Genomic DNA, 21304 nt, shown 5'->3' on the forward strand with positions numbered 1-21304 from the left:
AATTTTGTGTCATTTCTTTACAAAATGTAACACAACTATGAAACGTGTTTTTATGGCACATGTACAGAACCATCTGGTTTAATCTGAAATCAGTGAACGAATTACATCTAATTTAAGAGCATCTGAGATCCTCTTACGAATAATACGTAAACAGGATTTCCTTTCATATATTTATATTTAGGCTGCAATTTAGTTGATGTTTGAAGGCCCGCAGCAACCTAAAATAATGTGTTATACTGAAAGAAATTAACTGCTTTGAAAATATGAGGAGCAGAAGGTACAGATATGACCTTCGTTAAAAAAAACAGCACTCAAGCAAATTACAGATATCTGAAATATTTGTCATTTTTACTTTCCACCTCTGCTCTCTCTCACTCACTCTCACTCACTCTCACTGTCTTTCTGCCTTTCTCTTTCTGGCATATCTCATGCTGTTTATCTTCAGATTATGCTATACTATGATTGACGAGTGATATAATTTGGATTAATTTGCCTGCACATTGCTTAATTATTTTAACATAATTAAAAATGGTAAATGGCCTGTATTTGTATAGCGCTTTACTTAGTCTCCAAGGCTCCCAAAGCGCTTTACACTATGTTCAGTCGTTGACACTTAAAAAAATAAAAACACATTTTTCTACATTATTGCAGCAACACTTAAATGTATTTTATTGCTCAACCTTGAAACACATATCATAAAATGTTTAACAATAATATGTGTCACCTTTGCATTTCTTGATCAGCCTTTCCATGACACAAATGAAGACCTACTGACGGAGGAGCTACAGAGCAACACAGTTCAGCCGTTTTGGAGTGTCAGTGCAACTCATTGTCAGAGTGATGAGAGGTACACAGAATTCTCTCGAAATCATCAGTGCACATGTAATGCCCTCACATTCCTGGCCTACCTTAATGAGGAATACCAGTTCAACATAGCCATGCTTGATAAGGTCCTTGAACAGGGAGATGCACTCTACTGTTGGATTAAAACAAATCTTCTGCAGGAGAAGCGTTATACACAGGATCATCTGACCATGGAGGACCTGCCCAAAGAACTTCATACTGACACAAATGTCTACAGTGTGAAAATGGATGACGTAAGTTATGGATTTCTGGAAGCAGCAGAGAACAGTCCTCAAAGAACAGAGTGGTGGTTGCCTCTTGCTATTCGCCTTGAATGTCTGTCAACAGATGTGAACTTTGCTTTGCTCATGGTCTCACCTGAGTGCATTGCGGTTTTCCGTGACAAATCTGGGAGGTATGGATTATTTGATTCACATTCAAGAAGTGCAGCGGGTTTACGTCAGCCAAATGGAACAGCAGTCATGCTCACTTTCACTCATGTGAATGACCTGATCACCCACCTGCATAACCTTTTTCAAAATCAAGGCAAGCATGCACGATATGAGTTTGTGCCTGTTTCTTTCAAAACAGTCAGCACTCACACGGAACCCCCTGGACAGTCAACTCAGGCAACACCAGGAGCTACAGCTACATCATCAACACAAAATGATGAACCACAAATCACGAATCCCACTGCGCAAATGCCTGAACCAGAATCAGCCAAAACCCACATGACGATGTTAGACAATACTTTAAACTCACCAGATGACAAAATGGCTAAAACCCCCCGAACAGCAAGAAATGTGAGCAAATTAAATAAACGACAACGTAAGAAAGCTATTCGTCAAGCTCAGAGGGAGTATGTAAAAGCTAAAGACAAATCTTCAACTGAAGAAGTGGCAAAGAAGACAAACAAAAGAAGACACGAAAGAGAACGATATGCCTCCTGTCGTGAATTTCGAATGAAAAAATTACAGGCTATGAAAACTCAATATGCTGAAAACTATCATTACCGTAAACAAAGACTGTTATCAGCCAAAAAATATTACGCAAATCCTCATATTCAAGAAAAAGTAAAAGCCTGCCAGGTGAAGAGATACCAAAGTGATCGTCATTTTCAACAAAAAATGAGAGACTACATTATCAGAAGATATACTACGGATCCCGACTTTCAAATCAGACAGAAAAAATATGTGGTTCAGAAGTACAACACGGATACCAGCTTTAAAACCAGACAGAAGCAATACATAAGAACAAAATATGCATCTGATCCAAACTACAGGCACAAACAGAAAAAATCAATTTATGCCAGGTATCACAATGACTCACAATTCAGACTGCACCATATACAGCGCTGTGCCCAGTACCAGAGACACAAAATGGCTACCACTGCATCTTTTGCCATTTATAAAAAGTTGTGTGCACAGAGAATAAAGAAGAAATACAGACGACTAGTAACACAGTTCCAGCAGGGTCCACAGTCTGAAGCACAGCCCCAGCTTGTAGTGAACAGTGTGATGCAAGCAGCCACATTAGCTTTCCGTGAAGCCATTCAGTTAGGACCCACCCATGTCTGTACAGTGTGCCACAGAACTCTGTTTCCTAATCAAGTTAAACATTGCAAAAGATCAAAGTATGTTACTAATAGTAACATTGTTGCCACTTGCTTGACAGGAAAATTTGTCCATGTTTGTGACAGGGAATGCTCAGCTAATTGTACTTTCCCAAAACAAAGAATGGAAGAGTGGATTTGCTACAACTGTGACAACCACCTACAAAGAGGCAAGATGCCATCCGTCGCAGTAGCAAACAATTTAGCACTAGCAACCATTCCAATTGAACTGAGTCGATTAAATGTACTAGAACGACAACTGACTGCTAAAATTCTCCCGTTTGCAAAAATCATTGCATTACCAAAAGGACAGCAAAGAGCCGTACATGGGGCTGTTGTTTGTGTACCATCGGATGTGGAAACCACAGTAAACTGTCTTCCCAGACCTAACAGTGAAGCCCAGCTCCTGCAGGTACAGCTGAAGAGACACATCAGATTCAAAGGTTACCAACACTTCTACACTGTAAACATGAAGAACGTGTTAGCAGGATTATCAAAGCTAAAAGAGATGCATTCAGAATACAAAGATGTATCTATTGATGATGAAGCTACTTTTGCTGATCCCACAAGTAATCAGATAATCGAGACGGAACATGACACTGCTGATGCAGATATTCAAGATGCACTGCCCAGAAACTTCGACCAGCAAATTGTACCAGAAAGAAGAACCACTGAGGATACAACAGCTGGACTGCTTGAGCCATGTCATGATGTAAACCAACTAATGGAGCCTGAACAGTCAAATGAACAGCCCTTACAAGATATGGAGAAAGAAAAGGAAGAACTTCGACCTGGTCTTGTTCTAGACACCTGTATGCAACCACCAGATATAGCACAGGACATTTTATCATATGGTGAAGGAATATTTAGCATTGCACCCGCGCAAGGAAATAGACCTGTTGGCTTCTTCTCTGTTCCTAAACTTGAAGCCATGGCCTTTCCTGTCCAGTTCCCAACTGGACAGAACACATTAGATGAAGCCAGACAAGTGAAACTTTACCCAAGCATGTATTTTAATACACGGCTGTTCTCTGCAGACACACGGTTTGCAACTGACCAAAGCTACCTATTCTTTGCACAGTTTGTAACAGAAACACACATGGCTACAAACAGCATGTCCATCCAATTGCGCAAAGGAAAGGCAATCACCAAGGATGGGCGTAAAATTTCTAACAGAATGCTTCAAAATAAAGACGAAGTGGAGAAACTGATAAATAACAAAGACGCAACACGCTTCATGAAACCTCTGAGAGGTACTCCAGCCTATTGGGAGAAGGCACTGAAAGACCTACATGCTATGGTCAGACAGTTAGGAAAGCCAACTTTTTTCCTGACATTTTCAGCTGCTGAAATGAGATGGCCTGAGGTTGTTGAGGTCATAAAAACTCAACAAGGTGAACAGGTGGATTTTTCACAACTTGACTGGAACACAAAGTGTGAAATTCTCCGAAGCAACCCTGTGACTGTGATGCGATTGTTTGAAAAAAGAGTCGATGCACTAATGACAACACTGATCCTGTCCCCAGCACAGCCCATCGGTGAAGTAGAAGATTACTTTTATCGAGTGGAGTTTCAGGCCAGAGGTAGCCCTCATATCCATTTACTGGTTTGGGTCAAAGATGCACCTGAATTTGGAAGCGACCTTGAAGACCACGTGTACAAATTTATTGACAAGTACATAACATGTAAGATGCCTGACCAAAATGCCGATCCTGAACTTCACAAAATTGTGTCTGAGGTTCAAGTCCACAGCAGAAATCACTCCAGATCCTGTAAAAAAGGTAATGTGTCATGTAGGTTTGGCTTCCCCAAACTACCCGTAGATCAAACAATGATCACTTTCCCAAGCCCAGATGATGATGATGATCACAATGATAAGCAGCATAGCACAAGTAAGGAGAAAGGCACAAATGAAAAGCAAAAGAACAGACGAATGGCTCTCGCAAAAAAAATGAAAGAGGCCAAAGAAAAACTCCAGCCATTGAGAGATTTGCTCTGCAACCCAAATTCCTCGTTTGAAGACTTGTCTGAGCTGCTTCACAAATGCAAATTAACTTATGAACAATACTTGGATTGTGTCTTCAATTTAACCAATAGTCATGTCATCCTCTTAAAGCGTGAACCTAATGACTGCTGGGTGAATGCATACAATGCAGATCTGCTGAGGGCCTGGAATGCCAACATGGACATCCAATATGTCATTGATGACTACAGCTGCCTGATGTACATGATGTCTTATGTCTCTAAACCCGAATTTGAGATGACACAATTTCTTAATGGAGTCATCCAGGAAGTAAAAAAGTCCAGTGTCAATGAAAGAGATGAAATGAAACAGATAATGCAGGCATATGCTAAACACAGAGAAGTCAGTGCCCAAGAATCCGTGGCAAGGACATGCAGCCTGCCACTAAAAAAGTGTTCACGCAGTGTGGTCTTCATACAGACTGATGATGATGCCCTGAAAATGAGTCTCCCGATGAGCAGGTTGCAGAGCATGGCACCAGATGATGAAAATGTGTGGATGTCCGGATTGCCAGAAAAATATGCAAACAGACCCAGAACACCTGACTTTGAAAGAATGTGTTTGGGTGAATTTGCTTCAGAGTACAGGATTCTCTACGGCCGTCAAACAGAGTCCAAAAATGCCATCCGTCTTTTGAATAACATGGGTTATATTCAAAAAAGAACAAAAGGGAAACCTGCAATAATCAGATATCCTCGGTTCTCAGAAAAGAAACAACCAGAAAAGTTTTATAGCAGACTGCTAAAACTTTATTATCCACATCGATCAAATGATGACCTTAAAAACACAGAATACCCCACATCCGAGCAGTTCTACAAAAGTGGACGAAAACATGGTTATGCAGTACGGCCAATTGTTACCTTTAACAAAAAGCGATATGAAGGCCATGGCAAAACAATGGAAAGGGCACTGGAACAGATTGAACAACAAGGCCCACTTATCAATGCATGGAACACCTTTGCACCTGAGGTTGAAGTAGATCGTTTAGAGTGTGTGGCCCAACGACAATCCAGACATGACACTGGCGAAAATGAAATGGACATTGTTCCTGACTACCAAGTCAGTGGTAGCAGCAGTGGAACCATGCCAGCAATCATAGCACCAAAGCTGAGCCCAGACTTTGTCAGAAAAATGTACCAAAGTCTGAATGAAACCCAAGCATCCATATTCTACGCAGTGCGTGAGTGGTGTTTCAAACTTGTGTGGGGTCACTGTCCTGAGCAGTTCTTTTATTTTGTCTCTGGAGGAGCTGGCTGTGGAAAATCACATGTTATCAAGTGCATATATGAGGAGGCAACAAAGATTTTGCACCAACTCCCCAGATTCCGAGACCAAGCAGACATGTCCTACCCTGCAGTACTGCTGACTGCATTTACTGGCACTGCAGCTTTTAACATATCTGGGAAAACACTGCACTCTCTGCTAAAGCTGCCAAGATCTTTAAAACCGCCTTATCAGGGACTGGGGAATGCACTGGATGAAGTGAGAGCTTCACTTTCAAATGCAGAGATTCTGGTCATTGATGAGATATCTATGGTTTCTAAAGACCTTTTTGCCTACATCCACTGGAGACTTCAGCAGATCAAAGGAAACAAGAAACCTTTTGGTGGGATGTCTATCCTTGCAGTAGGAGACTTTTACCAGCTGCCACCCCTTGGAAAAGCCAAACCACTCTGTGTGTATGAGGACAATGTCCTTGATCTCTGGAAAGACTATTTCCACATGGTCAACCTGACAGAAATCATGCGACAGAAAGATGATCATTCTTTTGCTGAAGTTCTGAACAGGATAAGAGTGAAGCAAAAAACAGATTCTCTTGAAGCCGATGACAAAGCCTTGCTCACACAGGCTATCCATGACATAAAAGACTGTCCATCTAATGTATTACACATTTATGCTACAAACAAAGAGGTCGACAAACACAATTCAGCAACTGTAACTGCTCTTCATTCTGATATCATAAATATTCAGGCAGAAGACTACAGAAAAGACCCACGAACGGGTGACATGGTCCTCCTGGCAGAAATGATGAAAGGCACCAAAGGAGATTTACCTGATAACATACAAGCTGCACCTGGAGTGCGTGTTATGATTATCAGAAATTTGGATGTTGAAGATGGGCTTGTTAATGGGACATTTGGAACAATCACGAACATTGTGACAGCCACACAGGATGGACCAAAAACTGTGAATCTCATTGGACTCACGCTGGACAATGAAAATTCTGGGCAAAAATTTCGCAGAAAAATACAAGGATCCTCAGACAATCTTGTGTATATTGAGAAATGTGAAGAATGCACAAGTAAAAAAGGAGTGGTTCGCAGGCAATTTCCAATGAAGTTGGCCTTTGCATGTACAGCTCACAAAGTACAAGGCATGACAATGGAATCAGCAGTAGTATGCTTGAAGCGTGTTTTTGAACCTGGAATGGCCTATGTTGCACTCAGCCGCACAACCTCACTTAAAGGACTGTACATCACAGACTTTGATGAAAAGAAAATCTATGCTGATCCTGCCATCACAGATGCACTCAAAAATATGAGACATGCATCATTTGAGAATGCAAGACCACTGTTGCAATTCTTAAAATCAGTAGATCCCACAGTCCCCACGTTGACAATTATCCATCATAATGCACAAGGTCTCCCAACTCACATGGAGGACATGAGATGCCACCATGAACTCAGCCTTGCTGATGTTTTATGTATAACAGAAACACACTTGTCTGGATCATCGGTTTCTCCCCGCTTCCAGCTGGAACAATACAACATGGCCACACGCAACAGACACGTCTCTTACACAAATCATACAGACATGGCAAAGGTAAATGGCGGTGGAGTTGCAATTTACTACAACACAATTCTTACAGCAGAGTCCCGAAAATACCTGCAAAATGTGACTGACCTTGAATTTGTTGTTGTCAAGGTTGAATCGCCAGTCACAGCTTTGATAGCAACTGTATACAGGCCACCAAATTACAGCCATGTGAGGTTTTTACCACAAATGCAATGTCTTTTGGACTCGTTGGAAATGATGAATCACCAACCAATTATTGTTTGTGGAGACTTCAATGAGGACCTTATGAGCAGAGGAAAAAACCCCATCCAAGAACTGTTGCAGTCAAGAGGATATGCACAACTGATTACTGCTGCAACTACCGAAAAACACACATTGATTGATCACATTTACATATCACAGCCATACGCCTGCCTCCAATCAGGTGTTCTGAATACATATCACAGTTATCATAACCCCATTTATTGTGTTATTCACTAACACAAAATGACTGCAAGGGTATGAGGGATATGGACTTGCCAAGTGTCACTCCCTATTGGCCTACTCTCGCCTAAAAGTCATACAGATGGACCTAAATATGGATATCAGCATCTACAACAAGAAGTACAGGTGAGTCCTCTTGTAACATTCTTTAATGTACTTCTATTGTTCTTGTGAGATTTGTTTGCAAAGTTTAAGGTGTTAAGTAGGAGCTGTGACCATCTGGGTCTGCTTGCTGCTGGCATTTTGCCAGAGCCCCAGCAACAAGACCGCCTCCCAGCTACGAGACTGCCTGTAAGCCTTGCAAGGTACCCAATTTTCCAATTACTCTATAACAAAACTGTTGTGGGCAACAAGACTGTCTCCTAGGTGTGCAAGCCAATCACTTTGCCAAATGTTCTTGTAAGATTTGTTTGGAAAGTTTAAGGTGTTAAGTAGGAGCTGTGAACATCTGGGTTTGCTTGCTGCTGGCATTCTACCAGCGCCCCAGCAACAACACTGCCTCCCAGCTTTGCAAGGTAATTACTTTCCCAATTACTGTACACCAAAATGGAGTAGTTGTCGTGGTCAACAAATCTGCCTCCCAACTTTCAAGGTAATCACTTTCCCAATTACAATATACAAACTGTTATGGAACTTTACTTAACAAAGCCTTAAGACCGGGCAGTGACACTATCAATATGTCTATTTAAAGAAAAGAGAGATTTATTATTATTTTTTGGTTCTTGTAGTTATCTTGTGTATCAGAGGGTTAAAATAAAAAATTGCTGGTATACATCAGAATTTTTGATTCATTTACTGTTTGTCGATTTACTGCATTGTAAAGTCTTTTGGCTACCAATGCAGCTACCTGGTTATTATGCTTGACTTAAAATGAAAGCTGGGTCTGATCACATGCTTGAAATGCCAACAATTAATATTCTGTTTTTCTGCTGACATTCTACCAGATGCCGAGAAAAAATAAAAGATCCCAGGCACAAAAGAAGCGCTGGAAACCACTTGACCTGGTCGATCCTGCTGTCCCAATGCTCACTGGCCACAACCAAGATGAGGCAGTCAGTAGTTTTCCATCTGACCAGGTAAAGAAGATATAGTAGTGATCACAGACAGTTGAACAGTTTTCGAAACACGTTTGAGACAGTTAAGAACACCTACCCATACAGTTTAGGATTGTTTGTTATAATGTCACACAACTGGCATAACAGTGCATGGTATGCAGAGCATTTAAATGAAATGAATGTGTCAGGTCACTTAATGTCTTCTATACCCTTTTAGCAGATAGCACCAGCAAGGTTATCCTTGGAAACACAGGATAGACCCACCTCCTTATGTTCCCCACGTATCAAGGTAAATATCAAAAAATATTCCTCTATTAAGAATTTACAACAGACAATTACATGTTATAGACATATTCATGGTTACATCTCAGCATTATGCAAACAGCAGGGATTTTCTTTTTTATTGCTCTGTAAGTTTAGTAACCACTACTGTTTAGTATCAAATATTCCATTCTGTTTCAAATCTGTTAGTAGGTTTTATAATTTTGACTAACTGTACATAACCTCTCATCAGATTTCAGACACACGTCCACTAGAAAAACGATCTGTTACCCAACTGGCATACCAGTTCATGCCATGCATTGCATTTTAGAGTGAAATTAATGTGTCAGGTCACTTAATGTCTTAACATTATATACTGTTTTTCCTGGGTTGGCAGACAGCACCAGCCAGGTTGTCCTTGGTAACGGAGAATAGACCCACCTCCTTATGTCCTCCAGGCAGCAAGGTAAATTTAAAAAAACGTCTTCCTCCATTAAGGATTTATAGTGGACAGTTACATTACCATTAAATGTTAAAGACATATGGTTACATGTTAGCATTATGAAAGCAAGAATTTTGTTGTATCCCCTTTGTTCTTTAATGTACTTCTATTTTATTAATTCCTATACACTCTGAACCGAATTTGTTGAAAAATAAAGTCAATCATGTTCTCTTATACGCAGACACAACAGAACACCAGCCTCTACGTGGTGCGAAGCCTACTGCAACAAAAACGTGATCTTCATGTCTTTGCGACTGAGCACGCTCTACCAGCAACACTGACAGCTCACCAGTGGGAGCTCATAGATAAGACTGCTGATGTGCTGTCATCCATTGAAGAGCTGACCAGAAACGTGAACAGAAAGACTGCAACTGCACCTGATGGGATCCCTGCCATAACAGGTCATTTGTATTTTTTTTGTTTCTTTCTTTATATTGTAACATTTGGTATTGATAGTGTTTGAAACAAACTATAATCTCATCCATTCATTAAGTCATCCATTCATTCATAACTCCTCAGATGTGTTCTGTCCAGTGAAGGCAGTGGAGAAGCTCTACACTGATGTTGAAACTGTGCCACTCTTCTAGAAACCAGCTACAAGGATGGGCAGGTATAGTGAAATTAAAATGCACCTTTTGTTCAACAGGTTTATATACAGTCAAGTGATCAAAAGACACCAGTATTAAACCCATTTAAGCCAACTATACGCTTTGATTGGAACTATATACAGGCCACCAAATTACAGCCACGTGTGGTTTTACCTCACATGGCAACTTACTTAATCAAAAGACACCAGTATTAAACAAATTTCTCTCTTTTACTTCCTTTTTAATTTAGTTTTGGGTAATTTAGTTCTAAAGTTACATTTATTTTTGCAAATATTTATTAGATCATCATGACTTGCCAGTTCGCTAACTGAAACCTGCGCTTTGTGATGTCTCTTGTTTTGTTTTAAATTGTGTTTTGCTTTTATCTGTTTTCTAGCTGTTTTTGCAAAGTCAGCCAACCTCTTGCTTCCAAATGACCCTTATCCAGAAGTATCCGTGAATGCCTCATGAGAAGAAACTAAAGTGGAGACCTACCTCTCAGAGAAAAACGCACACATAAGAAAAGCGACCTACTTCAGTACTGGAAAGAACATCCTAATCTGTCTCCCTCTATGGCTGCTGTTGCGATCCCAGTGTGCCCCCTGTAGCTCTGTGGACAGTTTTTGATTTGTTTGCATCTCACCCCAACCGGTCGCGGCAGATGGCTGCCCCTCCCTGAGCCTGGTTCTGCCGGAGGTTTCTTCCTGTCAAAAGGGAGTTTTTCCTTCCCACTGTCGCCAAAGTGCTTGCTCATAGGGGGTCATATGATTGTTGGGTTTATCTATATACATTAATGCTTGTATGCTTTTCATTTATACTTTTCCTTACTCTTCGGTTCATAATATAAAGTTACTTGAATGGTTTCCTTTTTCCTTATTTTATATTGCTTTGCTGTTTACCACAATCTAAATATCATGTTTAAATGGAATACATTATTGTAAATGGTATTTGTACAAAATATAGTTTGAATACAATAAGATACCTTTATTAGTCCCCACAAGGGGAAATTTCATAATTTGCATAATTTTCCCTTTTCACATTAAAATACCTTTGAAATACAAATTGAATACCGCTTAATGGGCTTTTTTTTTTCTACCAAGAAAACTTACTTTGGTTTACAATCTGTTAAACTGTTCACTTTAAACGACTCAAAACTGTAAAATCTAAATTGTAACTTCTCTTGAACACCTCAGACTTAAACATAATTTATTTTATATCGATTAACTTCTTTTGTAATGGTGTAACTGGAGCATCTTTCTCTCATCTCTGTATGCTGCACTGCATATAGCAGAGATCACAATACAGCTTACTTTTCTTTAACTTGAAAATCAGCTGTATTCAATTTCCCTCCCTCTTGTGGTATAAATAGCAAACTATGCTCATGTTGCATATTGCTCCCCCCTATTGTTATAAATGGCAACCTGCACTTATTGCACCACATTAAAAGCAAACTACACTCATTGGCAGTAGCATAGGCACACTTAAAATTTCTTCAGAAATTTTCGCTTTCTAGTTATTATTATTCTTTTTCCGCCTGAAATTTTGGACCTTAACTCGCCCCACAGTTTTGAGACAAGGTTCACATATGATATATCATTGTGTGCGGCTGGAGCTGGAATGAGTTGCTATGACTTTTGGTGTTTATTACTTCTATAGTTTTTTAAATATGAATATTTTAATGCAAGTTTTTGCCCATTCAAATGAATGGGAACGAACGAAAGTGAAACTTTACTTACTTTGTGGTGTGTTTGCTCACTCACTTAATTTGTGGTGTGTTGGCTCACTCTAGTGGTATGTCCCCGTATTTGGATTACCATAATGACAACAATACGAACGGCGCGCACAGCGTTGGTGCTTTCAGGAACCATTGGAATTCTTAAGGTTGCACGAAGCATTGAATAGTTACGGTAACGGCAATGGTGTACGCTTGGTGGAAAACTGCATATCCCACAATTCAAAGCACGCCTCTACCAGTCAAACAATGGCGGCTGCCACTTGGTTTAATATATTCCTCTTATTTGTGTTTCTAGGTCACAAAGTAAACTTTTAAGATATTTTCAGGTGAGAATGTAGGTGTGTAAACGTCAAATATCTGCTCGTTTTGTCAAAACATCCCATATTAGCAACAGATTTCTCACGATGTTGCTGCTAGCCGGCTAGCTAGTTCGGCCGGCTAGCTAGCTCGGCTAGCTAGCGCCGCTTCGCTCAAAAGCACCCAGGCTTGGCTTTCAGTGAGGCGTCTCTAACTCCTTTCACCCCCGATCGCTCCGCAAACAGTCTTTGTCTTAGCTGGACTTATTTTTCGTTTATATGGGCCGATGATGCTGGTCGATGTGGAAAAAATAACTGAGTTGTTCATATACCGGTGGCTAGCTAGCTCCGCGTTAGCCACCGGTATATGTCTCTTCCCCTCGTATGCGGGAAAAGAAACACCGATCGACCGGTGGTGGCTAACGCGGAGCTCAATCGTGGATAAGGGAAACCCAATGCAGGAGAAGCAGGCGGCTGGTGAACTGAATTTCAGGTAAGACGTTATTAACTGCACTCTATTTGGGTCAGATATAAACCGAGTTTAGGTGTAGTTTATTTTCGTTGTGCTGACAGTTACAATAACTGTACTGCGTGCTAGCTAGCACGACGGAGTTTCTATACAGCTGTGCGCGCTAAGTTACTGATTTTTGAACTTTATGACAGCCTCCCCTATTTTCAGGCGAGAATGTAGGGGTGTAAACTTCAAATATCTGCTCGTTTTATCAAGAAGTCCCATATTTTATCAAGAAGTCCCATATCTCTCACGATGTTACTGCTAGCGCCGCATGGCAGCTAGCTGGCTAGGGCGGCTTGGCTGACACCTAGGCCGGGCTGACTGATACCCAGGCCGGCTCACGCTCACGTTTCACCGCCGCATGGCAGCTAGCCGGCTAGCTGGCTAGCGCGGCTTGGCTGCCACCCAGGTCGGGCTGGCTGCCACCCAGGCTGGGCTGGCTGACACCCAGGCCCGCTCACGCTGTCGTGTTATTTTTCATTTATATGGGCTGGTGATTCAGTATGAGTGTCCGGTGAACTGAATGTCCGGTGAACTGAATGTCAGGTAAGACGTTATGTATATGTAAGGTAGTGACTGGAATAAGTCACAAGGTGTCGCTGTTGAGCTGCATATATGTTGTAAATTTTAGCAATTTTGACCATTTGTCCTCTGCAGGACACCGTAGTTCAGATTTCTCGTTCGCGTGGGCGCCATCTTGGTTCAGTGTTTACTGTGATGTGCAAAGGTAAGCACTGTCAGTGGCGAACTGCATTGGTTTTGTTTAAAAATAAGTGTTCCACTGTGTAAAATAGCGGTTTGTTATTTAAGCCGAGCATATATTTTGTTTATTGAGAGGTTCATGTATTGTCTGATGAGAGTATGAGACAAAGATATACTTTTCTTTCTTACTCTCATATAAAATATTTAGCTTTTATTAAATAGTTATCTGAATCTTACAACCAAAGTTTGTATAATAATACACAAGATTGGCTGTAGACCATTGTTAATCATTCAGAACACTGTGTAAAAATAACAAAAAACAAAAAGTGAATGAAAAGTGCATAAATATTTATTTTACGTGTTTGATGTGTGTGGCAGGGCGTGGTCTGCAGTGCCGCTGCAGGGGAGCTGGACCCACCTCAGCGGCATCTGCAATCACGCCTCTCAGGTGTAAAGTCTGTGCTCTCTCTGCTTTTTTTTTTTTTTTTTTTTTTTTTTTGTGTGTATGTGTCGGGCTATGAGATGAAAAGCTACAGCCGGCTGTGTGGGTACAGCAACTATGTGTGAAAAGTGGTCCATAACGTAATGCTTCAAAGTGTGTTCATGCAAACATTGTCGGGTCTGCTTATGAACCTCTGCGCACAGCGTCTACAAATTGGGGCTGTACGAAGTCACCTCATCTTTACACAAAACCGTAAGATGTCATCTGTGAGGCGCGAGCGGTGTTTGGTTTTACCATAGTTCATGGTGGAGAATGGCTGCTCTGCTGAGTTTTGCTCTCTGTAGCCGTTTGAATGGCAAACTATACTGATTAGCGGCGGCATAGGCACACTTAAAATTTCTTCAGAAATTTTCGCTTTCTAGTATTACTCTTATTATTCTTTCTGGGTCACAAAATAGACGTTTAACATATTTTCAGACGAGAATGTAGCTGTGTAAACCTCAAATATCTGCTCAGTTTATCAAGACACCACATATTTTCAAAAGCGCTCCGACGTTTTCGGAGACGTCTGTTACCCACTAGCTCGATAGCGAGCCGGGGGCTAGGCTAACTAGAGCCATGAGAACACCGGACTTCCGGCAAATCGTTTTCAAACCCACCGCCGTCTTTCGCTACTCAGGTTAAACATGATATACAAGTCACTTAGAGAACTTAAAAATGTTATTGTTTGGCTTTTTTCAGTATTTTATTTGTTCCTGAGTAAATCGGATTGGCTGAGATTAAAGTTATAGTTTTTACACAGCTGAATAAACGTCAAGCAGACAGCTGATTATCAGAAGTGTGAGATGCTGGAGAATTTACTCCGGTGTCCTGTTATATTTTAGATAGCAAGGAGTTTATTAAACTTCACTGAAACAATCTGCAAATTTCATTCAAATTTAATAAACTATCATCTTGTCTTTATTTTTAGTTAGCACATACCTTAAACACTTAAAGCTGTAAGCTAATGATAGTTATATAAGAGCAGATGCTGCTGGTGCAATAAGCTGTACGTTTTACGTCCAATGGATGCATGATCTGATTAGTCGACTAATCGCAAAAATAATCGGTGACTAGTCGACTATCAAAATAATCGTTTGTGGCAGCCCTAATTTGTACCCTTCAATTGTGTCTGTTTGTGCGTCATGCAAATAAACCTTTGAAATGAATGAAATGACCCTAATATTTCACTATTGTTGTAACATCACATGTCGTTAGCGTAGTCTGTCTGCGTCTTTTCTCTGCGAGCAAACATTTTAGAGTTGGTTGTTATATACAGTCTGTATAAGTGTGGTTAATCTAATAAACATTTGTAAGGAGATGGCAGTTACTGTGAATGTACAGCAGGTGATCAGTAATAAACAGTCAGACAATGACTCTGACAATCTCATTCAATCTTGCAGACTGAATGCACCTTCTGTGGAAAGTGGTACCACACAGTGTGTGTGGACTTCCCCTGTGCAGAAGGAGACTACAAATGTTGTGGGTGCTAAATAAACAGAAAAAAGTGATCCCTGTTGTCTTTGCTTACTGATTGTTTTTAGTGTTGACAATCCACATTGCTGGGATTGCATCTTTCAACATGTTTGTGGGTAGATTTGGATGTACCAGGGGTTAGTGCAGCCACTCAGCCTCTACTCAATGTGATCATAGCAGCAGGTGCAGATGTGTCACAAGTTAATCTAGTAGTAGGCTGTGGCACTTGGCCACAGGTGGCAGTAGTGGACTGACCTCCATTTGAAACTGGTCCAGCTGCTGTGTGATAGTGGATCTGCTACAAATTGAAGATCATAAGCAAGTTTTGGAAATGAACCCTTGTATTATGTTGAAGAACAAAAAAATGACTTTGATTTTGTTGCGGGTCACTTGGTGTTCGCTTGCTCTGCGGTAGAGTATCACTTCCTGTTCCTGCTCAAACACAGTGGTGTTTCTGAGTAGCTTATTTGCCTAGCAATTTAATTAACAACTTTTAAATACATTCTTCTTTCATAGTATAATCTTCACGTGCTTCATCCGAAGCACACTTTCTGTGTACTCACTACCTAATTTATAGCCAAAGTATTCACTCACTGTCTCTGTACTGTCTCGCTAGCTTAGCTTAGCTCGTAGCTGACTCATTAGCACCATGGCTACTTCACCTGTCCCTCCTGCACTTTCTTGCTCATTGTGTCAGATGTTTAGTTACTCCTCGGCCTCCTTTAGCAGTAATGATATCTGTAACAAATGTAGCATATTTGCAGCTCTGGAGGCCAGGATTACTGAATTGGAGACTCGGCTTCGCACCCTTCATTCACCCGTAGCTAGCCAGGCCCCTGTAGCTGGTGCAGCCGAAGATAGCGTAGGCCCCGCTAGCTGTTCCCCGGCAGATCCCAAGCAGCTGGGGGAAAGAGGGCGGCTGGGTCACGGTGAGGAGGAAGCATAGTCCTAAACAGAAGTCCCAGGTACACCACCAACCCGTTCATGTGTTTAATCGTTTTTCCCCACTCGGCGACACACCCGCCGGGGGTCAAACTCTGGTAGTTGGCGATTCTGTTCTCAGACATGTGAAGCTAGAGACACTGGCAACCATAGTCAATTGTCTTCCAGGGGCCAGAGCAGGCGACAATGAAGGAAATTTAAAACTGCTGGCTAAGGGTAAACGTAAATTCAGTAAAATCATAATTCACGTCGGCAGTAATGACACCCGGTTACGCCAATCGGAGGTCACTAAAATCAATATTGAATCGGTGTGCAACTTTGCCAAAACAATGTCGGACTCTGTAGTTTTCTCTGGTCCCCTCCCCAATCAGACCAGGAGTGACATGTTTAGCCGCATGTTCTCCTTAAATTGCTGGCTGTCTGAGTGGTGTCCCAGAAACGATGTGGGCTTCATAGATAATTGGCAAACCTTCTGGAGGAAACCTGGTCTTGTTAGGAGAGACGGCATCCATCCCACTTTGGATGGAGCAGCTCTCATTTCTAGAAATATGGACAAATTTATAAACAAACAACTTAAACATAAACAATTACAAAGAAAGAACAATACAGTATCCACATCTGAACCAAAGAGTAAAACAGTGAAATGTGGATTATTAAATATTAGGTCTCTCTCCTCCAAGTCTTTGTTAGTACATGACTTAATAATTGATCAACAAATCGATTTACTCTGCCTTACAGAAACCTGGTTGCAGCAGGATGATTATGTTAGTTTAAATGAATCAACACCCCCGAGTCATTCTAACTACCAGAAATCTCGAAGCACAGGCCGAGGGGGCGGTGTGGCAGCAATTTTTCCACACCAGCCTATTAATTAATGAAAGACCAAGACAGACTTTTAATTCATTTGAAAGCCTGATGCTTAACATTGTCCACCCCAGCTGTAAAACTCAGAAACCAGTCTTACTTGTTATCATCTATCGTCCACCTGGGCCTTACACAGAGTTTCGGTCTGATTTCTCAGACTTTATATCTAATTTAGTTCTGAGCTCAGATAAAATAATTATTGTGGGTGATTTTAACATCCATGTAGATGCTAAAAATGACAGCCTCAACATGGCATTTAATCTGTTATTAGACTCAATTGGTTTCTCTCAAAATGTAAAAGAACCCACCCACCACTTTAATCACACTCTAGATCTTGTTTTAACATATGGCATAGAACCTGAACATTTAACCGTGTTTCCTGAAAACCCTCTCCTGTCTGATCATTTCCTGATAACATTTACATTTACAATAATTGATTACACAGCAGTGGAGAGTAGACGTTTATCAGAGTAGATGTCTTTCTGAAAGCGCTGTAACTAAGTTTAAGAATATAATCCACCCACTGTTATCATCTCCAATGCCCTGTACCAACACAGAGCAGAGCAGCTATCTGAACGCTACCCCAACAGAGGTCGATTATCTTGTTAATAATTTCACCTCCTCACTACGTACGACTCTGGATACTGTAGCTCCTGTGAAAACTAAGGTCTCTAATCAGAAGTACCTGACTCCGTGGTATAATTCTCAAACACGTACCCTAAAGCAGATGACTCGTAATCTGGAGAGGAAATGGTGTGTCACAAATCTAGAGGATCATCATTTAGCCTGGAGAAATAGTTTGCTGCTTTATAAGAAAGCCCTCCGCAAAGCCAGAACATCTTACTATTTGTTATGGCCCTAGCTGGGCCTCCTGATACTGCCCTTGTGTGGGCGTGGTGTTTTTCTCCGCCTCCTCCTCTTTTGCCCCACCCCTCTGTCTCTCTCTTGCTCTCTCTCTCTCCCCAGGACACAGCTGCTGCTCATTGGACTCACTTACCACCTGGGCCCAGTCAGCAATCACCTCTCTGAGGTCATATAAGCTGGGGATGAGCTGTGAGCAGGGTGTGGGGTGTCTCTGCTTGGTGTGTAGGTAGCCTGCCTGAAGTGTGGAGTTGTGGAAGCAGTATAGCTGCTTTACGTGAGTAGTGTGGGCTTGTGGGCCTTGGCAGCAGTAAAGCCAGCTACTGTTAGTGACAGGGTGAGCTTGTGGGGCCCTGGAAGTGCCTCCTCGTGGTGTGGAGTTTTTGTTTGGTTGTTGTGTTCTTTGTTGTTGCCACCTTTTTTCGGCATGTTATTGGTAATACGGCGTTTCCGGCTCCTTATGTTATGATTATCTACAATAAAGACTATGTTATTTACTAAGAACACCTGTCTGTTTTCCTTTCATTCTGTTCTGGACTCATTTGTTACTGGTCCCCTCACTCGCATGCCTAGACCCCTTTGGGGGGGACGTAACACTATTCATCACTGACTGAAGAAAATAAGAACAACCCCAGGTTTCTCTTCAGCACTGTAGACAGGCTGACAAAAAGCCAGAGCTCTTTTGAGCCAACCACCCCTTTAACGTTAACTAGTAATGACTTCATGAACTACTTCACAAATAAAAGTTTTATCATTAGAGAAAAAATTACCAATAATCATCCCACAGATGTAATATTATCTACAGCTGCTCTTAGTACCATTGATGTTAAGTTAGACTCTTCTTCTCCATTTGATCTTTCTGAGTTAACTTCAATAATTACTTCCTCCAAACCATCAACGGGTCTTTTAGACCCCATTCCTACAAAACTGCTCAAAGAAGTCCTGCCATTAATTAATTCTTCGATCTTAAATATGATCAACCTATCTCTAATAATCGGCTATGTACCACAGGCCTTCAAGCTGGCTGTAGTTAAACCTTTACTCAAAAAGCCATCTCTAGACCCAGCAGTCTTAGCTAATTACAGGCCAATCTCCAACCTTCCTTTCATATCAAAAATCCTTGAAAGAGTAGTTGTCAAACAGCTAACAGATCATCTGCAGAGGAATGGTTTATTTGAAGAGTTTCAGTCAGGTTTCAGAGCTCATCACAGCACAGAAACAGCTTTAGTGAAGGTTACAAATGATTTTCTTATGGCCTCTGACAGTGGACTCATCTCTGTGCTTGTCCTGCTAGACCTTAGCGCAGCATTCGATACTGTTGACCATAATATCCTATTAGAGCGATTAGAACATGCTGTAGGTATTACAGGTACTGCACTGCAGTGGTTTGTATCATATCTATCTAATAGACTCCAATTTGTGCATGTAAATGGAGAGTCCTCTTCACACACTGAGGTTAATTATGGAGTTCCACAGGGTTCAGTGCTAGGACCAATTCTGTTTACATTATACATGCTTCCCTTAGGCAGTATCATTAGAAGACATAGCATACATTTTCACTGCTATGCAGATGACACCCAGCTCTATCTATCCATGAAGCCAGATAACACACACCAATTAGTTAAACTGCAGGAATGTCTTAAAGACATAAAGACCTGGATGGCCGCTAACTTTCTGCTTCTTAATTCAGATAAAACTGAGGTTATTGTACTCGGCCCTGAAAATCTTAGAAATATGGTATCGAACCAGATTCTTACCCTGGATGGCATTACCTTGGCCTCCAACAACGCTGTGAGGAACCTTGGAGTCATTTTTGACCAGGACATGTCCTTCAATGCACATATTAAACAAATATGTAAGACTGCGTTCTTCCATTTGCGCAACATCTCTAAAATTAGAAATATCCTGTCTCAGAGTGACGCTGAAAAACTAGTTCATGCATTTATTACTTCCAGGCTGGACTACTGTAATTCATTATTATCAGGATGTCCAAAAAACTCACTGAAAAGCCTTCAGCTAATCCAAAATGCTGCAGCAAGAGTACTGACAGGGACTAGAAAGAGAGAGCATATTTCTCCTGTTTTGGCTTCCCTTCATTGGCTTCCTCTTAAATCCAGAATTGAATTCAAAATCCTGCTCCTCACATACAAGGTCTTAAATAATCAGGCCCCATCTTATCTTAATGACCTTGTAGTACCATATCACCCTATTAGAGCACTTCGCTCTCGCTCTGCAGGCCTACTTGTTGTTCCTAGAGTATTTAAAAGTAGAATGGGAGGGAGAGCCTTCAGTTTTCAGGCCCCTCTTCTGTGGAACCAGCTTCCAGTTTGGATTCAGGAGACAGACACTATCTCTACTTTTAAGATTAGGCTTAAAACTTTCCTTTTCGCTAAAGCATATAGTTAGGGCTGGACCAGGTGACCCTGAATCCTCCCTTAGTTATGCTGCAATAGATGTAGGCTGCCGGGGGATTCCCATGATGCATTGAGTTTTTCCTTTCCAGTCACCTTTCTCACTCACTATGTATTAACAGACCTCTCTGCATTGAATCATATCTGTCATTAATCTCTGTCTCTCTTCCACAGCATGTCTTTATCCTGTCTTCCTTCTCTCACCCCAACCGGTCTCAGCAGATGGCCGCCCCTCCCTGAGCCTGGTTCTGCCGGAGGTTTCTTCCTGTTAAAAGGGAGTTTTTCCTTCCCACTGTTGCCAAAATGCTTGCTCATAGGGGGTCATATGATTGTTGGGTTTTTCTCTGTATCTATGAAGCGCCTTGAGGCGACTTTTGTTGTGATTTGGCGCTATATAAATAAAATTGAATTGAATTTTGACCCGTACTGTGTAAATCCACTCAGAATTGTCAAAAAACTGCAATAAAACAATAGCAACTTTACTTCCCATCAGATAAACATGTAGAACACAGACATACAACTGTTAGACTTTCCATAACTATTTTAGGTACAATTTGGTTTTTCATTCTTACAAACACATTTCTTTTGAACTTGCCCAACGTTCTCAGTTTTTCAATGCTCAACATTTTCAATTTTGTCCACATGATGGACAGAATGTAACTGTGTGCTTTCTGCAGATGTACTTCTTGCATTTCTCACAAAAAGTGCTTGTTTTCAAACAGGAATCTTCCTAACTAAGATTTAAAACAAAAGATTCTACGTCTCCTCCAGTCTCACAAACAGATGACAAACCAAGCGACACACCTGAGTCACTGACTTTCTTAAATCCACTCACTCTCACTGGCTCTGTTTATTACTAA

The 21304-nt window shown here is 41.2% G+C and overlaps 3 protein-coding genes across 9 annotated transcripts in view; 2 read left to right on the plus strand and 1 right to left on the minus strand.

Moving 5' to 3' along the window:
• The window catches only part of LOC146674191 (uncharacterized), a 12918-nt gene extending 5163 nt beyond the window's left edge, over positions 1-7755 (plus strand). For 3 of the 4 annotated variants that reach the window (XM_085394713.1, XM_085394706.1, XM_085394721.1), the window contains exon 6: positions 744-7755. In XM_085394713.1, coding sequence (XP_085250839.1) covers positions 744-7754 — 7011 coding nt within the window. In that variant the 3' untranslated portion in view covers position 7755. The remainder of the gene's footprint in view (positions 1-743) is intronic. The other variant, XM_085394729.1, reaches the window with a different exon arrangement.
• The window catches only part of LOC146674190 (uncharacterized), a 57900-nt gene that overhangs the window by 33696 nt on the left and 2900 nt on the right, over positions 1-21304 (minus strand). The window lies entirely within an intron of this gene.
• Positions 7747-11686, plus strand: LOC146674192 (uncharacterized). 4 transcript variants are annotated; one of them, XM_085394872.1, is made up of 7 exons: positions 7747-7883; positions 8702-8833; positions 9030-9101; positions 9471-9539; positions 9757-9976; positions 10095-10185; positions 10560-11686. In XM_085394872.1, exons 2-6 carry the CDS (start codon positions 8702-8704, stop codon positions 10160-10162), a joined length of 561 nt encoding a protein of 186 aa, XP_085250998.1. In that variant the 5' UTR covers positions 7747-7883; the 3' UTR covers positions 10163-10185; positions 10560-11686. The 4 variants fall into 4 exon arrangements, with proteins under 4 accessions (XP_085250998.1, XP_085251005.1, XP_085251016.1 ...); XM_085394879.1 differs by lacking the exon at positions 7747-7883 and having other exon boundaries at positions 8700-8833; positions 9033-9101; XM_085394890.1 differs by lacking the exon at positions 7747-7883 and having other exon boundaries at positions 8701-8833; positions 10110-10185.

Source organism: Rhamphochromis longiceps, linkage group LG3 (genome assembly GCF_057381845.1).
Source record: "Rhamphochromis longiceps isolate RC_006_pf linkage group LG3, R_longiceps_female_GT1.1, whole genome shotgun sequence".
Taxonomy (NCBI): Eukaryota; Metazoa; Chordata; class Actinopteri; order Cichliformes; family Cichlidae; genus Rhamphochromis; species Rhamphochromis longiceps.

Coding starts and splice junctions, on each gene's coding strand:
- LOC146674192 (XM_085394872.1), top strand. CDS start 8,702: ATGCCGAGAAAAAATAAAAGATCCCAGGCACAAAAGAAGCGCTGGAAA. Junction 8,834..9,029: donor GTAGTTTTCCATCTGACCAG/GTAAAGAAGATA, acceptor ATACCCTTTTAG/CAGATAGCACCAGCAAGGTT. Junction 9,102..9,470: donor TATGTTCCCCACGTATCAAG/GTAAATATCAAA, acceptor CTGGGTTGGCAG/ACAGCACCAGCCAGGTTGTC.